Source organism: Scyliorhinus canicula, chromosome 4 (assembly GCF_902713615.1).
Source record: "Scyliorhinus canicula chromosome 4, sScyCan1.1, whole genome shotgun sequence".
NCBI classification, from domain to species: Eukaryota; Metazoa; Chordata; class Chondrichthyes; order Carcharhiniformes; family Scyliorhinidae; genus Scyliorhinus; species Scyliorhinus canicula.
The window spans coordinates 219,165,686-219,189,671 of NC_052149.1; the positions used below are offsets into that span (position 1 = coordinate 219,165,686).

At 45.8% G+C, this 23,986-nt stretch overlaps 1 protein-coding gene across 2 annotated transcripts in view; it reads right to left on the reverse strand.

Moving 5' to 3' along the window:
* LOC119965378 (E3 ubiquitin-protein ligase SH3RF2-like) overlaps positions 1–23,986 on the reverse strand; it is a 95,433-nt gene that overhangs the window by 25,616 nt on the left and 45,831 nt on the right. The window contains exons 3-7 of one of the 2 annotated variants that reach the window (XM_038796086.1): positions 17,280–17,549; positions 16,566–16,661; positions 14,080–14,382; positions 3,910–4,004; positions 1,804–1,941 (exon numbers count right to left, since the gene is read on the reverse strand). In XM_038796086.1, coding sequence (XP_038652014.1) covers positions 1,804–1,941; positions 3,910–4,004; positions 14,080–14,382; positions 16,566–16,661; positions 17,280–17,549 — 902 coding nt within the window. Of the gene's footprint in view, positions 1–1,803; positions 1,945–3,909; positions 4,005–14,079; positions 14,383–16,565; positions 16,662–17,279; positions 17,550–23,986 lie in introns of both variants that reach the window. The other variant, XM_038796085.1, reaches the window with a different exon arrangement.

Consider the following 23,986-nt stretch of genomic DNA (forward strand, 5'->3'; position numbering starts at 1 on the left):
AATCATGAGCCACCAGTTTCTCAAGGAAGCTTGAATCTCCTGTATGCTGAACGCAGCTCCTTTCACTCTCTCTGTCCTATCAGTGCTGACCTTGTCCCATCTCCCAATTGCAGGGGACCACCTTAATGATACCCCAGCTGTGGCCTCCTCCTACTGGCTTTCCCTCCAGCTGTGGGCAAGTGTCAATTTGGCTAGTTACTAGGCTGGAAACAGATCCAAAAAGTGATAATTGGTTCAATTTGGCAGGGTCACTGTATCAATGGCTTTGCTGGTTTCTTTGGCATTTTGGTTCACCATCCCGCACTTCCTAAATATTACACCCGTAAATACCACATGACATGATTCTGCCTGTATAGAGTAAGACATTGTAGTCCGACATAAAGTTGGTGGAACAAAATTTCATCAAAGTTCATTGCCCAATTCTCTTTCAGTGTTTTTCCAGATTGGGAAGAATGGGATGAGGAAATTAAATTGCAGAACATCAATTGCTATGTGTAATAGTCCTCACGAGGATCATGAGGGATCACTCACTGATCTCCCTGTGGGGCTTGTTGATACGAGCTCCCATGGTAACGGGCTGAGGCCCTTCCAGCTGGGAATCATTATCGAGTCTTTTAAATACTGCCCAGACCAGGAGTTCATATGAATCCCGGGCTGGGACACAAGTGTTGTATGTCCGGGTTGCGGCTAAAATAAATTTGGTTTAACCTTTATCTTCGTGCCTCCTGGATTACTATATTGAGTTACTTGGACCTTTCTCAGCTAATGGATAAGGTCTAATTATTTTTGAATAATAATAGATGTACAAACTTCAGAAAAGCACAATTGTTTTGGTGTTGCCAATGCTTCCATTTGAAACAGTTGGGTACCATAAAAAGAGCAATCTCCATTTAAAAAATATAAATATATTTGTCCTGGCCACTGGTTCAGGGTTTATCTTACGCCTCAACATTGTGACAGAAAGTAAATATTAAAAATGGTCTTATCACAAGCACCCACTGTTCACATTTAGAAGAGATTCTCATTGACACTGGCAATTTTTACAGGTGCACCATAGAAATCATCCTGTCTGACTGCATCACAGCTTGGTATGGCAACTGCTCGGTCCAAGATCGTAAGAAACTACAAAGAGTTGTGAACACCGCCTAGCCCTGTCCATCATGCAAATCCATCTCCCATCCATTGACTCTGTCTATACTTCCCGCTGCCTTGGGAAAGTGGCCACCCAGGTTATTCTCTCTTCCAACCTCTTCAATCGAGCAGGAGATACAAAAGTCTGAGAACATGCACGAACAGGTTCAAAAACAGCTTCTTCCCCGCTGTTACCAGACTTCTAAATGACTCTCTTATGGACTGGACTGATCTCTCCACACATCTTCTCTACACTCCATATGCTTCACCTGATGTCTATGTTTGTATATTTACATAATAATGATAATAATCTTTATTGTCACAAATAGACTTACATTAACACTGCAATGAAGTGACTGTGAAAAGCCCCTATCGTACCTCCTGTGTTTTTCATGTATGGAACGATACGTCTGGACCGTACACAGAACAACACTTTTCACTGTACCTCGGAACACATGGCAATAAACTGAAATCCAAATCCAAATCCCATAGACAACAGCAATGTTCCCTGTAAATTTTCTTGCTGTGTGCGGCCAGTTTTTTCAATGTACTGAATTTTTTCCCCAGCGACTCATGCACAGTATTTAATCTGGAACAAGTCCAGCGCAATAGCTTTCAGGCTGCATGTACATCGTTTGATGGATGCAATTGGTCAGAAGATTTATTAATTACCTCCTACCAGGCTCAGTGTGACCGCTGGTGACGCTCTCAACTTTGCTTATTTGCATAGACATCCCTCTGATCCACCCATCTGGAGACATCCCATAAATGCGAAACATTTCCCCCGTCCGTGCTTCCAGCTCCTCTGCTCTTCTGATTGGAGATGAGAATAAATTAACATTCCATGCAGGAGATCAGCAGTGAGTGACAATTAGACAGTTCTCTTGGAATCGGCACACATTTGAGGTGATTGGTAAAAGAATCAGAGGCGACATGACGAAAAGCTTCTTAACGCAATGAGTGGTTGGGGTTAGGAATGCACTAGCTGAAAGGGTGGTGAATACAGATTTAATGGTAGTCTTTCACAGGGAATTGGAAACACTTGAAAGAGGAAAAACTGCAGTTTCACGGGAAAGAGCGGGGGAGTAACAAGGCTTTGCAAAAGAGATGTGCGGACATGATGGGCTGAATGCCCACTTTCTCTCCTGGACTGTGCTTTCATTTGATGACTGGAACAGACAAGAAGGTATACACCCTCCACACCACTGCTCCTCCTGAGTGAGAATTTGACATTTCTACTGACTTGCTCCTGGCCCTGTTGCGATGGTCAGGGCAGGGATATCTGCAGGTGGCTGCACAAGTAGAGAAACATCTCAGGTCCCCATTGTTGATGTGGAAGTAGAGGAAGATGGGTTACTGGATGACCTCTTGGGGTTCCCATTGATGGGCAAACACCAAAACAGTGATCACTCTGACTGATCAGCCCCCAATCTGAAATCAGGGGCATGATTCTCCCCAACCCGGCGGGGCAGGGGTTCCCGGCGGGATGGAGTGTCGTGAACCACTCCGGTGCGGGCCTCCCCAAACGTGCGGAATTCTCCACACCTTTAGGGGCTAGGCCCACACCGGAGTGGTTCCTGTTCCGCCGGCCGGCGCGAACGGCCTTTGGCGCCCCGCCAGCCGGGTCTGAAAGGCCTTCGTCGGCCGGCGGAAGTCCGCCGCTGACGTCATACTGGCGCATGCGCAGGGGAGTGGGTGTCTCTTCCACCCCAGCCATGGTGAAGGCCATGGCGGGGCGGAAGAAAAAAAGTGCCCCCATGGCGCAGGCCCGCCCGCCGATTGGTGGGCCCCGATCAAGGGCCAGGCCACCGTGGGGGCACCTCCTGGGGTCAGATCGCTCCACGCCACCCCCCCCCAGGACCCTGGAGCCCGCCCGCGCCGCCAATCCCGCCGGTACCAGAGGTGGTTTAAACCACGCCGACGGGAAAGGCCTGTCAGCGGCGGGACTTCCACCGAATCTCGGGGGTGCGGAGAATTCGGGACATGGCGGGAGTGGGATTGACGCCGGCCCCGGGCGATTCTCCAACCTCCCGGGGGGTCGGAGAATTCCGCCCCAGGTCTTGAGTCATCCAGGTCATGACCCTGATTTTCACTCCTCATCTGGGTGGCATTTCAACTTATAAAATGGTCCACTGGCTTATTGTCAATGTCCAGGTTTCTGGGAAAAAATAACGCTGAGAGGTGTGGGAAACCTAGTGACGAATGCAGTCCTGCCTCCATGCAACACTTCAGACCTTCTATGCGGTATGGACGTTTCTCTTGCTCCAAGCTTTATGTGCAAACTTGGCCAGCCTAGGGTTTCCAGTGCTATAAGTTCTTGGGGGTGAAGCAGGAGATGAAAGAACATCTAAAGTTAGAAGGTATAGCTATGGTAGTCACCACTGTTGTATTATATTGTATATATTGGTATTAAGGTAAGGCCCCTATACTACAGGTACGGGGGTAGATCCCTGCCTGCTGGCTCCGCCCAGTAGGCGGAGTATAAATGTGTTTGCTCTCCGAACAGCAGCCATTTCGCCAGCTAATGTAGAAGGCCACACATCTCTGTTTAATAAAGCCTCGATTACATTCTACTCTCGTCTCGTCGTAATTGATAGTGCATCAATAGCAAAGTCGGTAGTGAAGCTGTTACGTTTACTGTTAATTCAAGTCTTGTGGATTTTACAGGCCCAATGAGTGTGGTTATGTTTCTGCTATTACTGCAATGGACATATCAGAAATTCAGCATCCTTGACATGACTGAGAGTTGTGACGCACAACTATATTGCTGGTACTTACACGGGTACTTGTGGCTTTGAGTGTAGAATTTCAGCGTGAGCCTGTGAATTGGTATCGATAGTACCTGGACCAACTTCAGAAGGAGCATGCTGCGTCTGTGCAAAAGAAAATTGAAAGAAAAACCTAGCATCAGCTACTATTGTGATGTTTACTAAGCCATGCTTAAATCATAGAATTGGAGAGTGTTCACAACACAGAAGGAGGTAATTTGGTCCACTCTGTCTGTGCCAGCTCTCTGCTAGAGCAATTCACCTAGTCCCACTCCCTTAACTGTTTCGCGCAGCACTGCAAGTCTTTTCTCCAACACACGCTCAGGCAGAACATTCCAGATCCTAATGACTCACTGTGTAAAAAAGATTTTTCCTCAAGTCAACATTGTTACATTTGCCAAGCATCTGAAACCAGGGTCCTCTAGTTCTTGACCCCTCTGTTAATGGGAACACTTTAGTCCCTGCCCACTCAGGCCAGACCTCTCATGATTCTGAACACCTCTATCAAATCGCCTCAAGTTTTTCTTCTCTACAGGGAAAACAGTCGCAGCTTCTCCAATCTATCCATCTACCTCAGCCCCTCATCCTTGGAAACCATTCTCAGGAATCACAAGCACATCAAAACATCAGAACTGGGAGTATGCATAGGCCATTCAGCCCCACAAGCTTGCTCTCCCATTTATTACGATCATGGCTAATCTGATTTGTGGCCTTAAGCCCATTTTCCTGCCTGCCCCTGCTAGTCATTGACTTCTTAAATCTACCTTGAATATATTCAATGACCCAGCCTCCACTGCTTGCTGTGGACAAGAATTCTGAAGGTTAACAACCCTTTAAGAGAAGAAATTTCTCCCCATCTCGGTCTTAAATTGGAGGCCCTTTATTTTGAAACTCTGTCTAGTTCTGGATTCCCCCAGGAAGGGAAACATCCTCTCAGCATCTGCCTGTCAATCCCTCTCAGAATCTTAAATAGTCCCCTCAACTGAAATGGGCAGAAGCCTAACCTGGGTAACATTTTCTCATCAGTCAAACCCCTCATCCCGGGAATTAGCCTTCTCTGAACGGCTTCGAACGCAAGTCCGTCCCTTATGTCAGGTGACCAAAACCGTTCATGGTGCTCTCTGTGTCTTTTTTTTGCACCCTCTCTAAGCCTTCACATCCTTCCTAAATTGACATGGTAGATACTGAGAGGTTGTTTCTTTCCCCTTGTGAGAGAGTCGAGGATCAGAGGGCACAATCTCAGAGTAAGGGGTCACCCATTTATGACAGAAATGAGTAGGAAATTCTTCTCTCAGAGGGTAGTGAATATGTGGAATTCTTTACTGCAGAGGGCTCTAGAGGCTGGGTCATTAGGTACGTTCAAGGTTGAGATGGACAGATTTTTAATCAGTAAGGGAAGAAAGGGTTATGGGGATAAGGCGGGAAAGTGGAGTTAAGGATTATTATTTCAGATTTCATGATTACATTGAGTGGTGGGGTGGACATGATGGGCCGAATGGTCTACCTCTGCTCCTACTTCTTATGGTCTTCTGAAACTGAAAGTTTGCTATAACTTCCTGGCTTTTGTACTTTATGTCCCTGTTTATTTATTCATTTATATTTTTTAAATTTAGAGTACCCAAATTTTTTTCCAATTCAGGGACATATTAGCGCGGCCAATCCAACTACCCTGCACATCGTTGGGTTGTGTGGGTGAAACCCACGCAGACACGGGTAGAATGTGCAAACTCCACACAGACAGTGACCCAGGGCCGGGATCAAAACTGGGTCCTCAGTGCTGTGAGGCAGCCGTGCTAAACACTGCGCCACTGTGCCATCCACCTTTATGCCCCCATTTATAAAGCCCAGGATCCCACATGCTTTGTCAATCTTCCCTGAAACCTTCAACAATTTGCGCACATAACCCCCAGCACCTTCTGCTGATGCACCCCCTTCAGAATTGACCTTTTACTTTATATTGTCGCTCCTTGTTCTTTCCACTGAGACGAATCACTTCACAGTTCTCTGCATTAAATGTCATCTACCAGAGGCCATTTCACCAGCCCGCCTGCATCCTCTTGGGTTTATCACTGTCCTCCCCACAGTTCACAATACTTCAGAGCTTTGTGTCAACATTACATTTTGGTATTGTACCCTGCACACCGAAGTCAAGGACATTAACATGAACCAAGAAAAGCAGTGAACCAGCCCTGGGGTAATACCCTGCACTCGGGAAAAAAAATCAATCAGATTGAATTGGAATAACTCTCCTTAAACTTCACTGACTCACCTCCTCTCCCTGCATCTTTGAAGCATCTTTTCAATCAAATATTCAGTCAGCCCGCATAATATCTCCCTTCCTGGTTCCTTGTTCACATCCTTTACCAAGCTCCATTTGTGAAGCACCTTGAGACATTTATCTTTATGTGAAAGGTGCTTCATATAAGTACAAATAGTGGTAGTTGTTGCAGGTACATTCTGCCGTGTAAACCAGCTACATGGAGTGACCTAGAGCATAGTGATGGTCATCATCAAACCTAATAACATGGCTGTCAGCTGTATAATTCATAAATGGAATAAAGTATCAGCTTAACGTGGCACTATTTCTTATGCGGGGGATGGCTAAGGATCCCACTCCAGGGTTGGAAACTTGTTGATGTGACTGCAGGAGTCTCGCCTACTGGTTGGAGAGCCAGTGAAGGAACAATGCTGCCTCTTTCTGGGGAGGCCCACCAAACCGCAAGGCAGTGGTGGGGCCCCCTAGAAGCAAGGCCCCCGGCGCAGACGTCTCGCTATCGCGTTTGCCGTTGCGGTTCTTGTGCTCAGCAGCACCACTGGAGAGGCCATGGCTGCTGCTGGAAGAGCAGACTCTGTAGTCCCTGGATCACAGAGCGACCTGTGTCAGAGGTAAGTAATGCTTGAGGGGGGGGGGGGGGGGGGGGGGAGAGACATTCATGGGTTGGGGGTCACGGGGAGAGGGGTGCAGGGAGTTGGGCAGGGGTGGCTCTCAGTAGACTTACCGTTTCCAATGTCAATCAGGCACTGAGTTAATAGATGGGCTGCATGGTTGTAGCTGTCGCAAAAGTTGGACAGCGACAAGCCAACGGAGGCGGGAGGAGTCCCTTAAATGGCTACTTAAGGGCCTCAATTGAGGGCAGGGCTGGAAGGTTAATCGTTCCCTTCTACAACTTAATTCTGGAAGAGTTGGAAGATGGTGGGTTCCAGATATGTCACCTAATTAAATTCCCATCCTGCCTCTAAGCTCGCTACCAGAGAGAGCAGCATTCGCCTCCCAACATGAACACATAATTTAAGTTGACTCGCCAACATATTACTGAAGGAATGCTGCACTGCCTTTGGCCGAACTGTAAAAATAGATTCTGCTCAGGCTAGGGTGAAGATTCCATGGCATTAGTTGAAGAAGAGCTGCAAGTTTTCCTTGTCTCTGGGCCAAAGGTTCTCCCAGTACCAAACTATCAAATAAAGATTTAATGATCGTTCACCTCAACGCTGCCTGTGCAAACTTGCTGTGCACAAAGTGTTTTTCTCTGTTTGCCAAACAACAAGTCACTGCACTTCAAAATTTCTCATTGTGTGAAGTGTTTTGAGATGTTTTTGACAGACATGAAAAGACATTATGTGAATACAGGTCCCTTTATTAGTAAGAACATGTCTTTGATATTGTTCAGGTATAAAGATTTCAAATAGCTAATGGAGCACGTTTTTCCTTCAAAACAATTCAGATGCAGGGGTGGGGGGGGGGGGGGGGGGGGGGGGGGGGGGGAATCAGATGCTGTCCATTCAGTTTAATCCTTTAACAGTAACACAGTCTCAATGATGAGTGATGCCTGCTACAAATCACAGCTAAAACATCTCAATGATTTAGAATTTTGTCAAACATGTTTATACATGAAGTTGAAGAATCTGCTATCTACACCTTTTTAGATCTTACTGGTCTATCACCTACATTCCGTTGAAAATAAGGAAATGGGCCAAAACATTGATATGGTCGGCTTGCCAGAAAGGAGATTGTGATGTGTGATTACGAGGTGATGAACTGTTCTTTTAGAACATTGATGCTTTACTTCACAACAATCCTGATTTCGGCATCACTCCCATTGCGTGAGCACTGCCCGCGTGTGGACAAATGGCAGAAGAAAGTCTTGAGTAAGATGGATGGCCCTTGTTGCGAAACAGTCACTCTCTGGTTGTTGTGGTGGTTTGAATACGACACGGGGCCTGTACAATTGATGGGCCTAGGATAAGGCATTGTGCCTGCTGCTGGGACATTGGGCATTCGCCAACGTGATGTTTGGTGCATGGTTGCACACTGTTCGGAAAATAAAGGTAGTTTTAAGGGATTTATATTTGTATTGATCAACATTAGAAATAAAGTATAGTTTAAATGGGTTTAATTTAATGTTTCTGTGCCTGGAAGAGTAAAATCTATAGTTAGATTCATGCTGGACAGTGGCGTTTGCATGTGTGGGGGTTGGCTTCAATTCCAACTGTAATTTTATTCTGCTTAAAGAGGGCTATGGTGTGAAGAATAAATAAACCAACAGTGGTTGCTTAGCAACCTTGTAAGGTAGAGAAGCCTTTCAGTTTTAGTTTAGCTAATTTGATAGCAGTTGGATTCAAGTAGTGAGAGGGAAGGTAGCTCTCACCGCTCTGTGAGAAGCAGTTGGTTCAGATTAGAGAGGGAACATCTTTCTCAGCTTTTCTGGAAGAGAGGCCATGGAGTGATGGCCAAGAAAACAAGGCAGAGATCTGAAGAGCAGAAGGATGTGAACGCATTGGAGAGAGTGCAGATGAAGTTTACCAGAATGGTTCCAGGGAGAAGAATGTTCAGTTATGAGTTTAGATTGGAGAGAAGAGGGTTGAGAGGAAATTTGATAGAGAATCTCAAAAGCATAAGGGAGCTGGACGGAACTGTTCCTGTTCATAAACGGATCAAGAATAAGAGGGGACAGATTTAAGGTGATTTGCAAAAGAAGCAAATGTGAGGTGAGAAAAAACTTTTTCACACATGTGGTTTGAGTCTGGAGTATGCTCCCTGGAATTGTGGAGGAGGCAGGTTCAATTGAGGCATTCAAGAGGACATGAGATGATTACTTGAATAGAAACAATGTGAAAAAGTACTGAGAAAAGATAGGGGAATGGCACTGATCCATGATGCTCATTTGGAGAGATGGTGCAAACAAATAGTGAGTCAAATGGCCTCCTCCTGTGCCATAACAATTCTGTGTGATCCTTTTAAATAGCACAATTATTGAAGGATCCTTGGAATTCAGTTGTGAGCATTTAAGATCGGGTGTTAGCAGAACCTGCGAGGTACGAAATGGCAGATTGGGTGCCACATCAGTGTTAGGCACAATCTACTCACTCTGCATGCCGCCACCCCCAAGCATGGCAATCGGCAAAGAATGGCCCAAAAGTGGCTGCAAGTGGCCCCTCCACCACCATGTTCAGAAACTTGGGCTGCCATAACATGATTGGGAAGATGCCAGCACTATGGCTTTCTGCTTAATAAACAGTGGAGTTACCCATCTCTCTGGATCTGTAAAGACTTAATTACCTGCAAACGCTCGCATTCAAAGTATCGTCTTGCATCTTTGACTTTGTCTATACATATGTTTCTGGAACCTACCTCTTCATTCACCTGAGGAAGGAGCAGTGCTCCGAAAGCTAGTGATTTGAAACAAACCTGTTGGACTTTAACCTGGTGTTGTAAGACTTCTTACTGTACAATCTCAAAGGCATCCAGAGCCCAATTAAAAACCCAAAATGCAATAAGAACTTGATGACGTCAGCAATAAAGAACAAAGAACAAAGAAACGTACAGCACAGGAACAGGCCCTTCGGCCCTCCAAGCCTGTGCCGACCATGCTGCCCGTCTAAAGTAAAATCTTCTACACTTCCTGGGTCCGTATCCCTTTATTCCCATCCTATTCATGTATTTGTCAAGATGCCCCTTAAATGTCACTATCGTCCCTGCTTCCACCACCTCCTCCGGCAGCGAGTTCCAGGCACCCACTACCCTCTGAGTAAAAAAACATGCCTCGTAAATCTCCTCTAAACCTCGCACCTTAAACCTATGCCCCCTAGTAATTGACCCCTCTACCAAAGAACAAAGAAAACAATGAAACAACGCCGCCTTCAAACTGTAAAATTGCTACAAAGGTCTTAAAACAGAAAGCATTTGTTTGAGATTTTCAATCACCTTTGCAGCTGAAAAGACTTTAGCTTCAAAGTTTGAGCCTAAATGGTGAGGCCTGAGTTGCCCTTGATATTGGATCTTGATCCACATTGCTGACAGCTATGGGCAGCTTGGAGAGGAAGCACGATTGAAGGTTGGGTCATTCCTGGTGGCCCTCAGGCAAGTGAGGAAAGGGGCAACCTGGAAGGGAGAGAGTAATCGGGAAGTGGGGAGCACGGGAGTGTTGTCAAGCAATGAATTATGGAGGAGTGACGATTGGTGGCCGTGGGGAGTTGGGGGGGGGGGGGGGGGGGGGGTGATCCGGGAGTGGCAATGAGGGATGCTCGAAGGGAGTGGCATTAATGGGAAGGAAGTGATGGTAATTCGGGGAATGGTTGGCAGGGAAGTGGTGGCAATCAGTTATATTGACCATTGCAGTAGTGGACAGTAGTCAATATCAGGTTGAGTGAAACAGTATTGCTGATCCTCCAAGCCCTACATTCAGACATGCATATTTTAAATACTTCCATTGCTGGCTGTGGTCCCTTAAGGACTTTGTGGGTGTGGTTTTCTTCTGTGCAGCTGGTGCTCGTTCCAGCTGCCTCAGGACAAATCAATCCTGTAGCGGGGGGCCTCAAACAGGTGTTAACCTATCTGTATGTGCCTAACGTGCGCTGTATTCAAAACCTTTATTGTAGAAAGACTGTGAATATTCCTGTTTCTGCTAATAACATTATGCTTAATAAATCTCCTCAGCTTTTGTAATGAATTGCAGTTTAAGAATTGCTGTGGTGATGTTGATACAATTGTCACTCTCAAACAGTTACAGTTCAGTTGAGGGTGCTAACAGACTTTATCGAGGGATGTCCCTTGAGTCGGTGTAAAATTAGGTTGATGACTTTATAGGAAGTTTCTCGAATCTACCTTTTTGGGTATTGCCGCAGGGCATCAGTAGGTACCAATGATTTCAACAGAGAATTCAAGTGAAATTTCTCCATCAAAAAACATTGTAAGAAAGTGAAACGCAATACAAAAGTGAGGTTGAAGAAAATAATGTAGAGGCATTTAAGGGGATGTTAGATAGGTAATTGAGGGAAAAAGGAATAAAGAGTTATGGTGGTAGATGCAGACGATAATAGATGGAGGAGACTTGAGTGGTCCAGGGATAATGGTCAGCAAGAATCTGCCACTGGCCCTGTCCATCGCAATCTCTTTCACTCCAGCTCAGATGTCCCAGAATGTCCAACTCGTGAAGGTCCTCCTTAAATGCACTTCACCAGGTTTTTTTTGGCCAGCCCCATCTTTTTCTTTCATCTCATGGTGTCCAGTCTACTGCCACTGAGAGGCAAAATAGATGTCCTTCCAGCCTCAGTCGTCTCTCCATTACAATTCCTCACAGTCTCCTCTGAACAGCCCCCTGTTATACCTCTTTAATGGTTATGCTGTCTCTCCATGTGATGTACAGGGTCTTACATATGCAATGCTGGTGAAAAATGGCCAACGGGTCTTCCCTTCCAAGTCTCCCTGGCTTAGATTGTAGTTGGTACTAGTATGGACATGTGGAGTTGCAGGTTCCTGACCGTACTGATGGTGTTGAGGATCTGGAAGATCAATGTTGCATTGCTAGTTCTTGCACAGACATCAATCTCTATATTGCCCTCCCTGGTGATGATGCTTCCTAGGTAGGGCAAGTGTTCAACATCCTCAATATTTTGTGGCCTGATGGTGATGGGAGGACCTTGCTGCCATCCAGCTGTTACTGCCTTGTCTTCTCGCAGCGTAGATCAATCTTGGCGCCGCTAATGTCAATGCTGGTGGTCATGTCTTGTAGTGCAAAGCAGTGACATCTACGAAATCCAGATCTGTCAACCGGTGTTGTTGCCATGGATGCGAACGCCTGCATCCACCATCGCCTTTCTCATGATGAAATCAGTAACAAAGATGAAAAGGAATGGGGAGAGTATGCAGCCTTGCTGTTCTCCTGTGATAATGTTGAAGGAGTCCATGGTCCTCATACTGGTCTTGAACAACAATCGGAGTTGCAGGATTAGGCTTTGAAGGTGGCCTTTGAAGCTTTGAAGCCCCCCCACCCACCCCCCGAAATTATTTTCAAGGAGTCAGGGCCATTTGGTAGGAGATGTGGCTCCCAACACCTCAGAGAAGTTGTGTCCCATGGGGGATCCCTTGTCTCAAATTGGGAAGCAAGGAGAAAAAGTTATCTACACCTGGAATTCTTCCATCGACAAAAACATTTGTTCTTTTATTTTCAATAATTAGACATATTCATGGTAAGTCTGAATGTTTTTAGTGCAGCAATTGATTATTGAGCTTTGTCCTACAAAGGTAAGTTGATGAGCACTGTGTCAGCATGGAAATGCATTTCCTGTTGCAAAGAACACTCTAATGCATTCAAAACTGAAGAAAATACTACTTGGGATCTCTAATGTAATGAACTGAAATGATTTACAATCCCTTTTCATTTAACAATAAAATACATTTTCAGCATCTTTCACTGACGTAAAAAGCCCCCACTTGCTTCCGGACTGCTTTGATTGACAGACCATCTAGTGTATCTTAGGAAAAAAGAGATCATCTGGTTTGTCACTTCTAATGGACTTCAATGTTCACATTGTTATTACATTGTTATTACTGGGGGCCAGTTTAGCTCAGTTAGCTGGGCAGCTGGTTCGTGATGCGGAGTGAGGGCAAAATCATGGATTCAATTCCTATTCCGGCTGTAGTTATTCATGAAGGCCCACCTTCTCAACCTTGCCCCTCGCCTGACCCTCAAGTAAAATCACCATCAGTCAGCTCTCCCCCTTCAAAGGGGATTGCAGCCTATGGTCACCTGGGACTACAGTGACTTTATTTATATTTCTTACAGCAAAGCTCCAAAACCACTTCGCTCCGCCAGGAACTGTGCTCATATTTTGATTGACAGTTTAAGAGGTTATTAAAGTATGTTCTGTCCATGATGTGGTTAGTCAAATAGATATCAACTTGCTTTTACAACAGATTGACCACTTGAGGGAATTTACATTTTTTTAAATCGGCTTTATGAATGAGTTCCTTTCAGCAGCAAGTGTGCTTCAGTGTAAATCATTTTCATGTCCATTTCAAAGAAATAGCTCATGATATCTGTCCGTAGTGAATACTGGATGAGTGGTTATAGAGGATGAGAGGCATGGAAGGGCCATCAGGAGTAAGAAGGTAAGAAGGGGCACGTGGAAATGAGGGGGCATGGAGGGGATATGTGGGGTGGGTGTGGATTGAGGGGTGAGGGTTTAAAGACCTGACATTCATTATTAAAACTGAGCTGATGTCCCAGTAAACAGAGCAGGTATTCCAGCCTTCTGGCTTCACCACCCACCCACCTCTATTTCTGCCTCTGGAGGTAGTGGCCTCAACTCCATCCCACCCTGCATCCTCAACAAGACAATACAGTGGGCGCGGGACCTTTTTAAATGAGTCAGGTCTGCCGTATCCAGAAGTTCCCCGACTCGACCTTTCAGCCTCTTCCACAAAACTTTGGCCCCCAGTCATGATACCGGGACAGGTGACTGACCAACGCCAATGGGGGATACAAAATTCCATGACTTGTTTTGTGCTTCCTGTTAAAAACTGCAGTATGAATTATCTGAAGGTAAGATGTACTACATTATGTCAACAATTAATTGTTTGTTGGGTCATTATGCATACACTGATAACCGTACAGCACAGGATAACTCCTGGTCTATCTCTCTGAATAATAAACCAATAATAAAACTCACCAGGTTTAAATTACATTCGCTTCCAAATAGTGATACTGTTTTTGCAAATTTAAAACGCGAGATGATGCTCTCCTAATGAGCTGAAATAAAATGAAGGTGATCTCCAAACTGTAACAAATGCCCTAAGATAGTTTAAGTAGACTCAGCCTTGCTTTCAATGGACATGGGATCTCAGCACAGAGGCCATCTTGATAAAGGCACCAAGAACCTTGAGATAAAAAAGAAGCGATACCTTGCTGGTGGGGCTGGATGGACACCTTCTCTCTGCAATCTGGGCTACGACTGCTGGATTACTTGAGCTAATCAGCACTGGCGAACTGATCTGTAATGGCTGGTGGGCTGGAGACGGGTGGGAGATTCTGTTGAGCATGTTCATAGCGCTTGTGTGACAACGGGTCTCTTTAGCACCTGCCCTCCCTGCCTCTGTGCCTTTGGTGACTGTATTCGCATTGGTTGCTGCAGAACTGCATTGACATTTACCATCTTTCACATCTGGCCTTTTTGTTGCTAATAATTGCTTTGCTGTTGAGTTCATCTACAAGGGACAGAAAAAGAGCTGAGTGAATGTTTCACTTGCATATTTACAGTGCAATCAATGAAATCAAAGCATCACGAGGGAAATATTTTTATGAATACATTTTTTAAAATTCTAATATGAAGCATATTTTCACCTTCTTGCTTTTTGGATTTTGTCAAATTCTGGCAGAAAGGTCACTTTCTCCCGAACTTTTGTCAATGAAACGAAGCAGACTCACAGAGTCTTCACAAGAATTTTGGGGTGACTCTTTTTGCCACTCCTCCTCCCACCCCCCCACTCGCTTCAGCGTGACATCTAGCTTTTGATTGTTGCTGCCTTACGATGAAGATTACCGAACAAATTACGTGCAAATACATTACCTTTCTTTCTGCTATTACTATTTTAAAATTTGCTGATACTTCTGTATCAGTGAAGGAGACAGGATGTTGATGTGCACATCAAGTATTCAGCAAATAGGGAGTGTCTCGGACATTTACAAGGAACTTATGGGGTCAGAGGAGGCGCAGACCGAGGAGCTGAAGCGCAAGTGGGAGGAGGAGCTGGGAGGAGAGATAGAGGATGGTCTATGGGCAGACGCATTGAGTATAGTCAATGCGTCCGCAACATGTGCCAGGCTCAGCCTGATACAATTTAAGGTTGTTCACCGGGCCCACATGACAGTGGCCCGGATGAGCAGATTCTTTGGGGTACAAGACAGGTGTGCAAAATGTGCGGGAGGACCAGTGAACCATGTCCACATGTTCTGAGCTTGTCCGAAGCTTAGGGGATTTTGGCAGGGGTTTGCAGATGTCATGTCCACAGTGTTAAAAACAAGGGTGGCACCGAGTTCAGAGGTGACGGTTTTCGGGGTGTCGGAAGACCCAGGAATCCAGGAGGGGAAAGAGGCAGACGTTCTGGCCTTTGCTTCCCTGGTAGCCCGGAGACGGATACTATTAGCTTGGAGGGACTCAAAGTCCCCAAAGTCAGAGACCTGGCTATCGGACATGGCTAGCTTTCTCTGTTTGGAGAAAATCAAGTTCGCCTTAAGAGGGTCACTGTTAGGGTTCGCCCGGAGGTGGCAACTGTTCGTCGACTTCTTTGCGGGAAATTAATCGTCAGCAGAAGGGGGGGTTAGTGTAGCTTAGAGTAGGAGGTTAATAAAGGTGGGACCTGTAAGGGAGGAAGACAGCTTTTGCACTATGTTTATAGTTTCATGTACATTGTTTATTTTGTTGCTGTTATAATACCAAAAAATACCTCAATAAAATGTTCATTAAATAAAAGTATTCAGCAAATATTTCTAGCTGTCTGGCTGATGCATGAAGGAATGTCACTCCCCTTTGTTGCATATTGTCTTGCCGCTCCTGTGAGTTTCCCCACTATAAATCCAAAGCAGTTTCTTACTGGAGTGCGATTAATTCCAATCACAACTCATTGCTAAAGATGGACTGTTTTGTGTAACCTGACACTGAAGGAGCTAGAGGAAACTCAGCAAGGCAATTTTTCCCCACTGGGGCAGTCGAGCAAATGGTGAACGTGGAAAATGGGTTGCTCTGTAAAATACAAAATACTGAAATTTGAATAATTTCCCTTTGACCATGAAATGTGCATGTATCAATAGCACTTCACGCTGCAGCTGGAAATCATTGGCTAAAAGCTGTGGAGTGTGCAGAACTGATCACAGCTTCGAAAGGTACAGGAGACAAACAAATTGAGAAATAGATGACTGTTTCACACCCAATTCTAGATTAATTTCTTTTGTAAATCTAAATGATGGATAAGTATGAAAAACAATAAGCTGAGCACATTCCAAACAGTCTTTTCCCTCCAGCTGCTTTGCTCTGGACAGCTAAAAGTTAAATGGTGTCCTTCATTTTTTCCTGAGGTGACCACTATGTTTAGATCATTCTAGAATAAGGGATTGCACTAATTGTATATTGTAAATTGAAAAGTATACATTTTCTTTTGGAAACTAAATGAACTATGAGTATGATTATTTTCATTGCGACACTTTCATTCACATGTAATCTGATAGCAGACGTCAATATGATTGATGCCATTGTTCATCTATTTGTCTTTATAAACCCCAAGGTGGGTCCACTTTTAAAAAGAAATATGCATTCCTGACCATGATCACTGACCTTAAAGAAAGGAAAAACAACAGTAACCAATGATCAGTAGAATTCCAGTAGAATACCTACCTCAACAAATGAAATGGGGAATATTCCGACTTTATCTCTTAATTTGCCCTCTGCCCAGTTTTCATCCACTCTCCGGATCATTTTTAGAATATCGTTCTGAAAGGCAAGTTTGAAACTATTTTAAATTTGCCACAGCCTTAAAAGTTGAACAGTGACTTCAAGGCACTCCTGGTGAGGGTGCATCATGCAGTAGGTCCTTGCCCTGGAGTTCAAATGTATTTGATACTTCATTCATCCAATACTGAATGCACGGATATAATGGTACAGTGTGAAACAACATGCCCTGTGAGAGCTGAATCCCAAAATACATATTGTATTTACTTCGACTGAGAGTACATGGGACATGCAAGATCATAGACTTGAAACCTTGGTCCGGAAATAACATTATTTTCACAGTCTCGTAATTAAACCATTCTTCTGAAATTATTTAATAGGATGAAGAGTAGCAGAGTCAATGGGAATTAAAATTGGACAGGGTGTATTATCTGTTGTTGCTTCACTACCATCTGTTTTGTGATATTTGCCAAAGATCAAATGTTCTTCCAATTGAAGCAATTGTACGAGGCCTGACCCTTTAAAGCCATTTAAAATGCCCATGCCTTATTATAAAGTTCCCATTGGCATTTCAGTTCATGGATGTTGTTGAGCTTTAAGCTGTTCCCATAATCATGCAACCTCTCAAACATATGCAGGATTAATCTTCCCACTTCTTACCTTGAGGAAGGGCAGGAGATCCTTGTTGGCTTCCTTGTCTTTCTCTTTCAGATTGAAGTCATAAAGAGCTTTGCAGAGGGGTGGGGGTTGAGGTAAATGATGGATAACCTGAACAAAATTGAGAGGGAAAATTCCACAAACTCCATTGATTTCCCCATAATACCAATTCTCATCCACTTGGCGACGGAGAATGATGTCATCACCCTTTTTAAAGCTCAGGTCTCCTGGCTTCTGGCCTCCATAAGTGTACAATGCTCTCGCACATGGCACCTGCAATAATCAACAATTTCAGTGAATGGGATTTCAGCGTTGCCAATGCCAAAAGCAACATTGCATTACTGGTAAACACAGTCTTTATCCCCAAGCCCTTAATCTCTCTGGCCACAGGTAGGCTCAGCTTCATCACAAAATGCTCCTCACTTCATGGCATTAAACTGTGTGACTAAGCATGACCCTGACTGCAAGTGCTTGTAAGTATTGTGAAATGTGTATTATAGATCTACTTTACAGATCTACAATGCAAATTAAACAGGTGTATTGACTAAAATGTGTGCTCTTGTGGCACAATGGGTAGCATCCCTAGCTCTGGGCAAGAAGCTCCATCTCTGATTCCCACCCAAGGACTTGCTGGCCAAGGAATGCAGTCAAAACAGTTGAGTATGTCAACCTGCAAATCCTTCCAAACGTGCCAATGGCGGGGAGAGACTCCTGGTCAGCCGCACTTGATATGGAGTGGCTCCCCTCAAGCTATAAGCCCCTGGCAACAGTCCAGTGACCTGTTCCAGTAATAACTTAGAACATAGAACATAGAACAGTACAGCACAGAACAGGCCCTTCGGCCCTCGATGTTGTGCCGAGCAATGATCACCCTACTCAAACCCACGTATCCACCCTATACCCGTAACCCAACAACCCCCCCCTTAACCTTACTTTTTAGGACACTAAGGGCAATTTAGCATGGCCAATCCACCTAACCCGCACATCTTTTTGGACTGTGGGAGGAAACCGGAGCACCCGGAGGAAACCCACGCACACACGGGGAGGACGTGCAGACTCCGCACAGACAGTGACCCAGCCGGGAAGCCGGGAAACTTGCCATGGAAATGGACAAAATCCTGCCTTAGTGCACCACTAGGTGTGGGAATTGTCGTTGAAAAATGACTAAAATAATAGAATGAAATAAATCTGAAATAAATCTATAGTGAAATAAAATGAGTCAGTAAATATAAAATTCACAACGTGGGAACAAATCTTGTAATATTTCTAACCAAAAGGAGCTGTAGATGATTTCACCCCAAGTGATACATTTTTAACAAAATATATGAAATTATAACAAAATTTACAAGAGCGGAAAGCGAGCCTTCAGAGCAGAGAAGGGACATAAAAAGCTGTCTCACGTTTCTGGCTTCAGAACCTACATTCAGAATTAAAATTGAGGTGTACCATCCCAGAAAAGCTGCTAGGTGATTGACTGGTCAGTATTTCCCACTTCTTTAAACTTGGTAATTTCAATTGAGGTAAATGGAACATCAATTGAAATAATAAGAAGTTAACTACTAGCAAGACGGAAGGAACTAATTAAAACATGAGAAATTAATTAAATAATAGTTAATTAAAGCACAATAAAGGTTGCTGGGCAGTTGACATGTTGCAGCTGTAGTAATTGGCTCAGATGGAAGTCAGTGTGATTCACAACAACCACAAATGCAGCAAATGCCTGCGGCTCGAGAAGTTTCAGCTCAGAGTCAATGAGCTGGAGATTGTGGTATGGACACTGAGATAAATGATGGAGGGGGGATGTTACTCGGACACTTTTTTCCAGAAGCCAGTCACGCCCTTCGGCCAGGGTCTTCTAATTTGGCCCATGGACAGGGGCGGGAGAGTGAGGCAGTTATGGGGATCGAGATAGTAAATAGTAAATAGGAACGCAGTGGTAGAAGAAGACAGCATTGTTTTTAGGGGGATAGATATAATTCACTGTACATGAGAGCGAGAGACCAGCAGGCAGTGTTGGCTACCTCGTGCTGGAGTTCGGGACATCTGATCGGGCTGGAGAGGAACAGCAGTGGGAGGGGAGGATCTAGTTGTCATGGTCTATGTAGGTACCAATGACATGAATAGGACTAGGAAAGAGGTTCTGCATAGAGAGTATAAACAGGTAGGCACTGAATTAAAAGGCAGAACATAGAACAGTACAGCACAGAACAGGCCCTTCGGCCCTCAATGTTGTGCCGAGCAATGATCACCCTACTCAAACCCACGTATCCACCCTATACCCGTAACCCAACAACCCCCCCATTAACCTTACTTTTTAGGACACTACGGGCAATTTAGCATGGCCAATCCACCTAACCCGCACATCTTTGGACTGTGGGAGGAAACCGGAGCACCAGGAGGAAACCCACGCACACACGGGGAGGACGTGCAGACTCCACACAGACAGTGACCCAGCCGGGAATCGAACCTGGGACCCTGGAGCTGTGAAGCATTTATGCTAACCACCATGCTACCGTGATACCCGTGAACCTCAAAGCCAACAATATCTGGAATATTACCTTAGCCATGAGCAAATTGGCTTCGGGTAAAGAAGATGAGGGAATGAGATGTCTGGCTCAAACTTTGGTGTGGAAGAACTGGGATTTTGTTCATGAGGCACTGACACTGGAACTGGGAAAAGTGAGAGATGTACCGTTGGAATGTTCGTCATCGAAACCAAGCTGGGGCCAGTGTTTTGTTGAGTTATATAACTAAGCCGGCATTGAGGGCTTCAAACTAAATAGTGGGGGTGGGGGATCACCTGGGGAAGGAGGGATATGGTAAATTAAAGGGAAAGGACAAGGCAAGAGAGCAAGATGACAATAAAGGTAATGGAAGTCAGAGGGTGGCAAGAAGGGGCAGAGCATACAAAAAAAGGATAAATTGTCAGCTCAAGTCGAATTAAAAATTTGTGACCTGAGAGGCTATAGGTGATTGGGACCTGAATATTCAAAGGTACATTTCGGGCATGATTTAGTGGAATCACAGCGGGACGTGGCCGCTAGATTCTGGGGGAAGCCTCCCCCGGGATTCCTGACTGCCATTGCGCCTCGCGAGATCTAAACAGATCTCACAAGATGATCTAGATTCCCCGCAGTTCAGTGATTTTGAGACCCCACATTAGCCGTGCTGATGCCGGATCAAAAGGCCACCCGGCATCTATCGGCTTGGCACCCTGATAGTGCCACCTGGCTGCCAGACTTATACTACCAAGGTGCCAAGATGGCACTGCCAGATTGGAATTGGCACCGCCAGGGTGTAATGCTGGCATTGCCAGTGTGCCAGGCTGACATTTTTCCTGTGCCAGGGTTCAGGCCCTGGGTGCCCTGCCCATGTGAAGTAGGGTATAGCGGGCCCTGAGGACCCCTTATAGGTGATGTGGGGTGTTGGAAGAGTCCAGGGGTCACGTTGGGGGGGGGTTGAGAGTTCAGGGGGCCATTCAAAATGGCGTCCCTATCACTTCCTGCACTGAGGGGCTCTGCTCGCCGGAGCTCCTCAGTGCAGGAAATGACGCTAAGTGCAGCTTCGGGGGGGGGGGGGGGGGGGGGGGGGGGGGGGAGCCTTCCTCACCGGCGCCCACAAAAGCAACAGAGTGCTGTTAGATAGCGGGGTCGTTTTCGGCACTACAAAGCTAATCCCAGCTAGAATGGATCCTAGTTTTGTTTGTTAGACCACGCCCGTCATTACAAAAGTCTAGGAATGGAGGAAAGTAATCTGTGAACATCCCCACTTCTGACCTTATGATGGATGGGAGATCATTGATGAAGCAACTGAACATGGTTGGGCCTAAGACACTACCCTGAGAGGCTCCTGCAGTGATGTCCTGAAGCTGAGATGATTGAACTCCAACCACCACAATGATCTTCGTTTGTGACAGACAGAACTCCAACCAGCATAGAGTTTCCCTTCTGATTCCCACTGACTCCAGTTTTGCTAGGGCTCCTTGATGCCGTATGAAGCGGGGGTTCAGCAATGATACCTCTTAAAACTGAACAGTTAGCATGCCACTAGAGTAGTTTTACAGAAGTTACTTTATTAAGGATTGAGATGAATTATAGGAAGAGTACTGAGTAATCATTATTAACCATTAAACATGTATTTTTAGGACATAGCAGTAATAAGTAATCAAATGGGATTTAGGATAGTTAACTTGACCAAAAGGACATTACTTCTGACATCGTGGACGGGATTCTCTGACTTCCCCTGCCGGGTCGGAGAATCACCGAGGGGCGGCATGAATCCCGCCCCCGCCGGCCGGCGAATTCTCTGGCATCGGAGATTTGGCGGGGGCAGGAATCGCGCCGTGCCGGTCTGCGGCTGCTCGCAGTGGCCCCCGCGGCGACTTTTTGACCCGCGATAGGCCGAAGTCCCGCCCGTTCTATGCAGGTCCCGCCGGAGTAAATTAGACTAGGTCCCTTACCGGCGGGAACTGGTAGCGCGGGCGGGCTTCGGGGTCCTGGGGGGCGCGAGGCGATCTTGCCCCGGGGGGTGCCCCCACGGTGGCCTGGCCCACGATCAGGGCCCACCGATCCGCGGGCGGGTCTGTGCCATGGGGGCACTCTTTTCTTACGTGCCGGCCATGTGGTCATCCACGATGGCCAGCGTGAAGGTGACCCCTCCCCTGTGCATGCGTGGGGATAACGCCAGCAGTCGCTGATGCTCCCGCACATGCATGGACCCGCGCCGACCAGCGGAATCCCTTTGGCCCCGGCTGGCGCGGCACCAATGGCCTTCCACGGCGGCCGGCGGAGCGCAAACCACTGGGGCAGGCCGACGCCGGAATGGTTCACGCCATTCCGTCCCGCCGGGACCCCCCGCCCCGCCGGGTACGGGAGAATCCCGCCCCCTGTCTTTGTGAAACAATCGAGGGTGCTGGTTCTGTTGTTCTGCTTCTCACAAACGATCAGCACAGGCTGCTGGGATTGTACACAGCTGCCAGAGTGAGGATTAATCATGGGTTGCTTGCGATTCTGTTGGTTGAAGTTTAAACATTGCTTGCAATTCTATTGGGTGACGTTTAAACATTGCTTGCGATTCTATTGGATAAGTTTAAACATAGCAGCTTCAGGGATTGGATCACGTCCAACTGGGAAGGGCTATTGATTTTTGAAAGTTGTATATGTGCTGAGTTTGTGTCTTTGTTCTGTAGAAGGATCTTGGCAGCTTGGCAGATTTTATTTCCATGTACATGAATGTAAGCTTGTAGAAAATGAAACCATCTTCAGATTGTTGATGGGTCTGCTGTTCTTTGTACTGATTTGATCACAGGAGAAAAGCCCACTCCTACACCAGGAGTTGCTTGAGGAAAAGCCCGCTCCTACACCATACTCGGTAAAATGCTGCCTTGATGTCAAGGGGAGTCACTTTCACATCACCTCTGGAATCCAGTGATTGAACCAAGGCTGTACTGAAGTCAGGTGCTGAATGATTCTGGCGGATTCTAAACTGAGTACCCATGAGAAGATTATTGCTGAATAAGTGCCAATTGATAGACTGTTGATGATTCTTCTGTTACTTTGCTGATGATGGAGGGTAGACTGATTGGCCGGTAATTGGCTGGATTGAATTTGTCCAGTTTCTTGTGTACAGGACACACCTGGGCAATTTTAGGGTAGATGCCAGTTTTGTAACTGTATTGGAACAGCTTGGCTAGGGGTGTGACAAGTTCTGGAGCACAAGTCTTCAGCATTATTGCCGGAATATTGTCAGGGTCCATAGCCTTTGGAGAATCCAGTGCTTTCAGCTGTTTCTTGATATCATGTGAAGTGAATCATATTGGCTGATAACTGACATCTGACAGCGCCTCATGGATGCCCAGTCTTGAGTTGCAAGACCTGTTCGAAGTCTATCCCATTTAGCACGGTGGTAGTGCCAAACAACATGATGGAAGGTATCATCAATGTGAAGACAGATCTTTGTCTCCACAAGGACTGTGCTGTGGACAGATGCATCTGCAGCAGGCAGGTTGGTGAGGATGAGGTCTAGTATTTTCTTCCCTCTTGTTTGTTCCCTCACCACCTGCTGCAGTCCCAGTTGGGCAGCTATGTCCTTTAAGATCCAGTCAGCTCAGTCTGTGGTGATACTACAGAGACACTCTTGGTGATGGACACTGAAGTTCCTCACCCAGAGTATATTCAGTGCCCTGGCCACCCTCCATGGTCCCTCCAAGTGGTGTTCAACATGGAGGTGTACCGATTCATCAGCTGATCGTGGATGGTACGTGGTAACCTGCAGGGATATTTCCTTGCCCCTGTTTAACCTGAAGCCATGAGACCTCATTGGGTCCAGAGGCAACTCCCGCTCAACTCTATACCATTGTGCCGCCACCTCACCAGGAATGTTTCTGGGACATTGTCTGTAATGTATGATTCTGTGAGTATGACTATGTTCGTCTGTTGCTTGAATAGTCTTTGACAGCTCTCCCAACTTTGGCACAACCCCCCATATGATTACAAGCACCAGGAACAATCCCGCTAAACCACCCAAAACGGGACTCTGTTTTTTTTTCTATCGAGTAGTGTTGGTTCATTGCAGATTTTACTTTCTGTAATATGTAAATAAGTTTGACTGTAATCTTGAGTAAAGAAAACTTCTCAAAGCTGGTGCCATTTTGTCCAAATGGTTGTTTGTGTCCAACTTTACTTCAGACTATTACATCTTTATGTGATCAA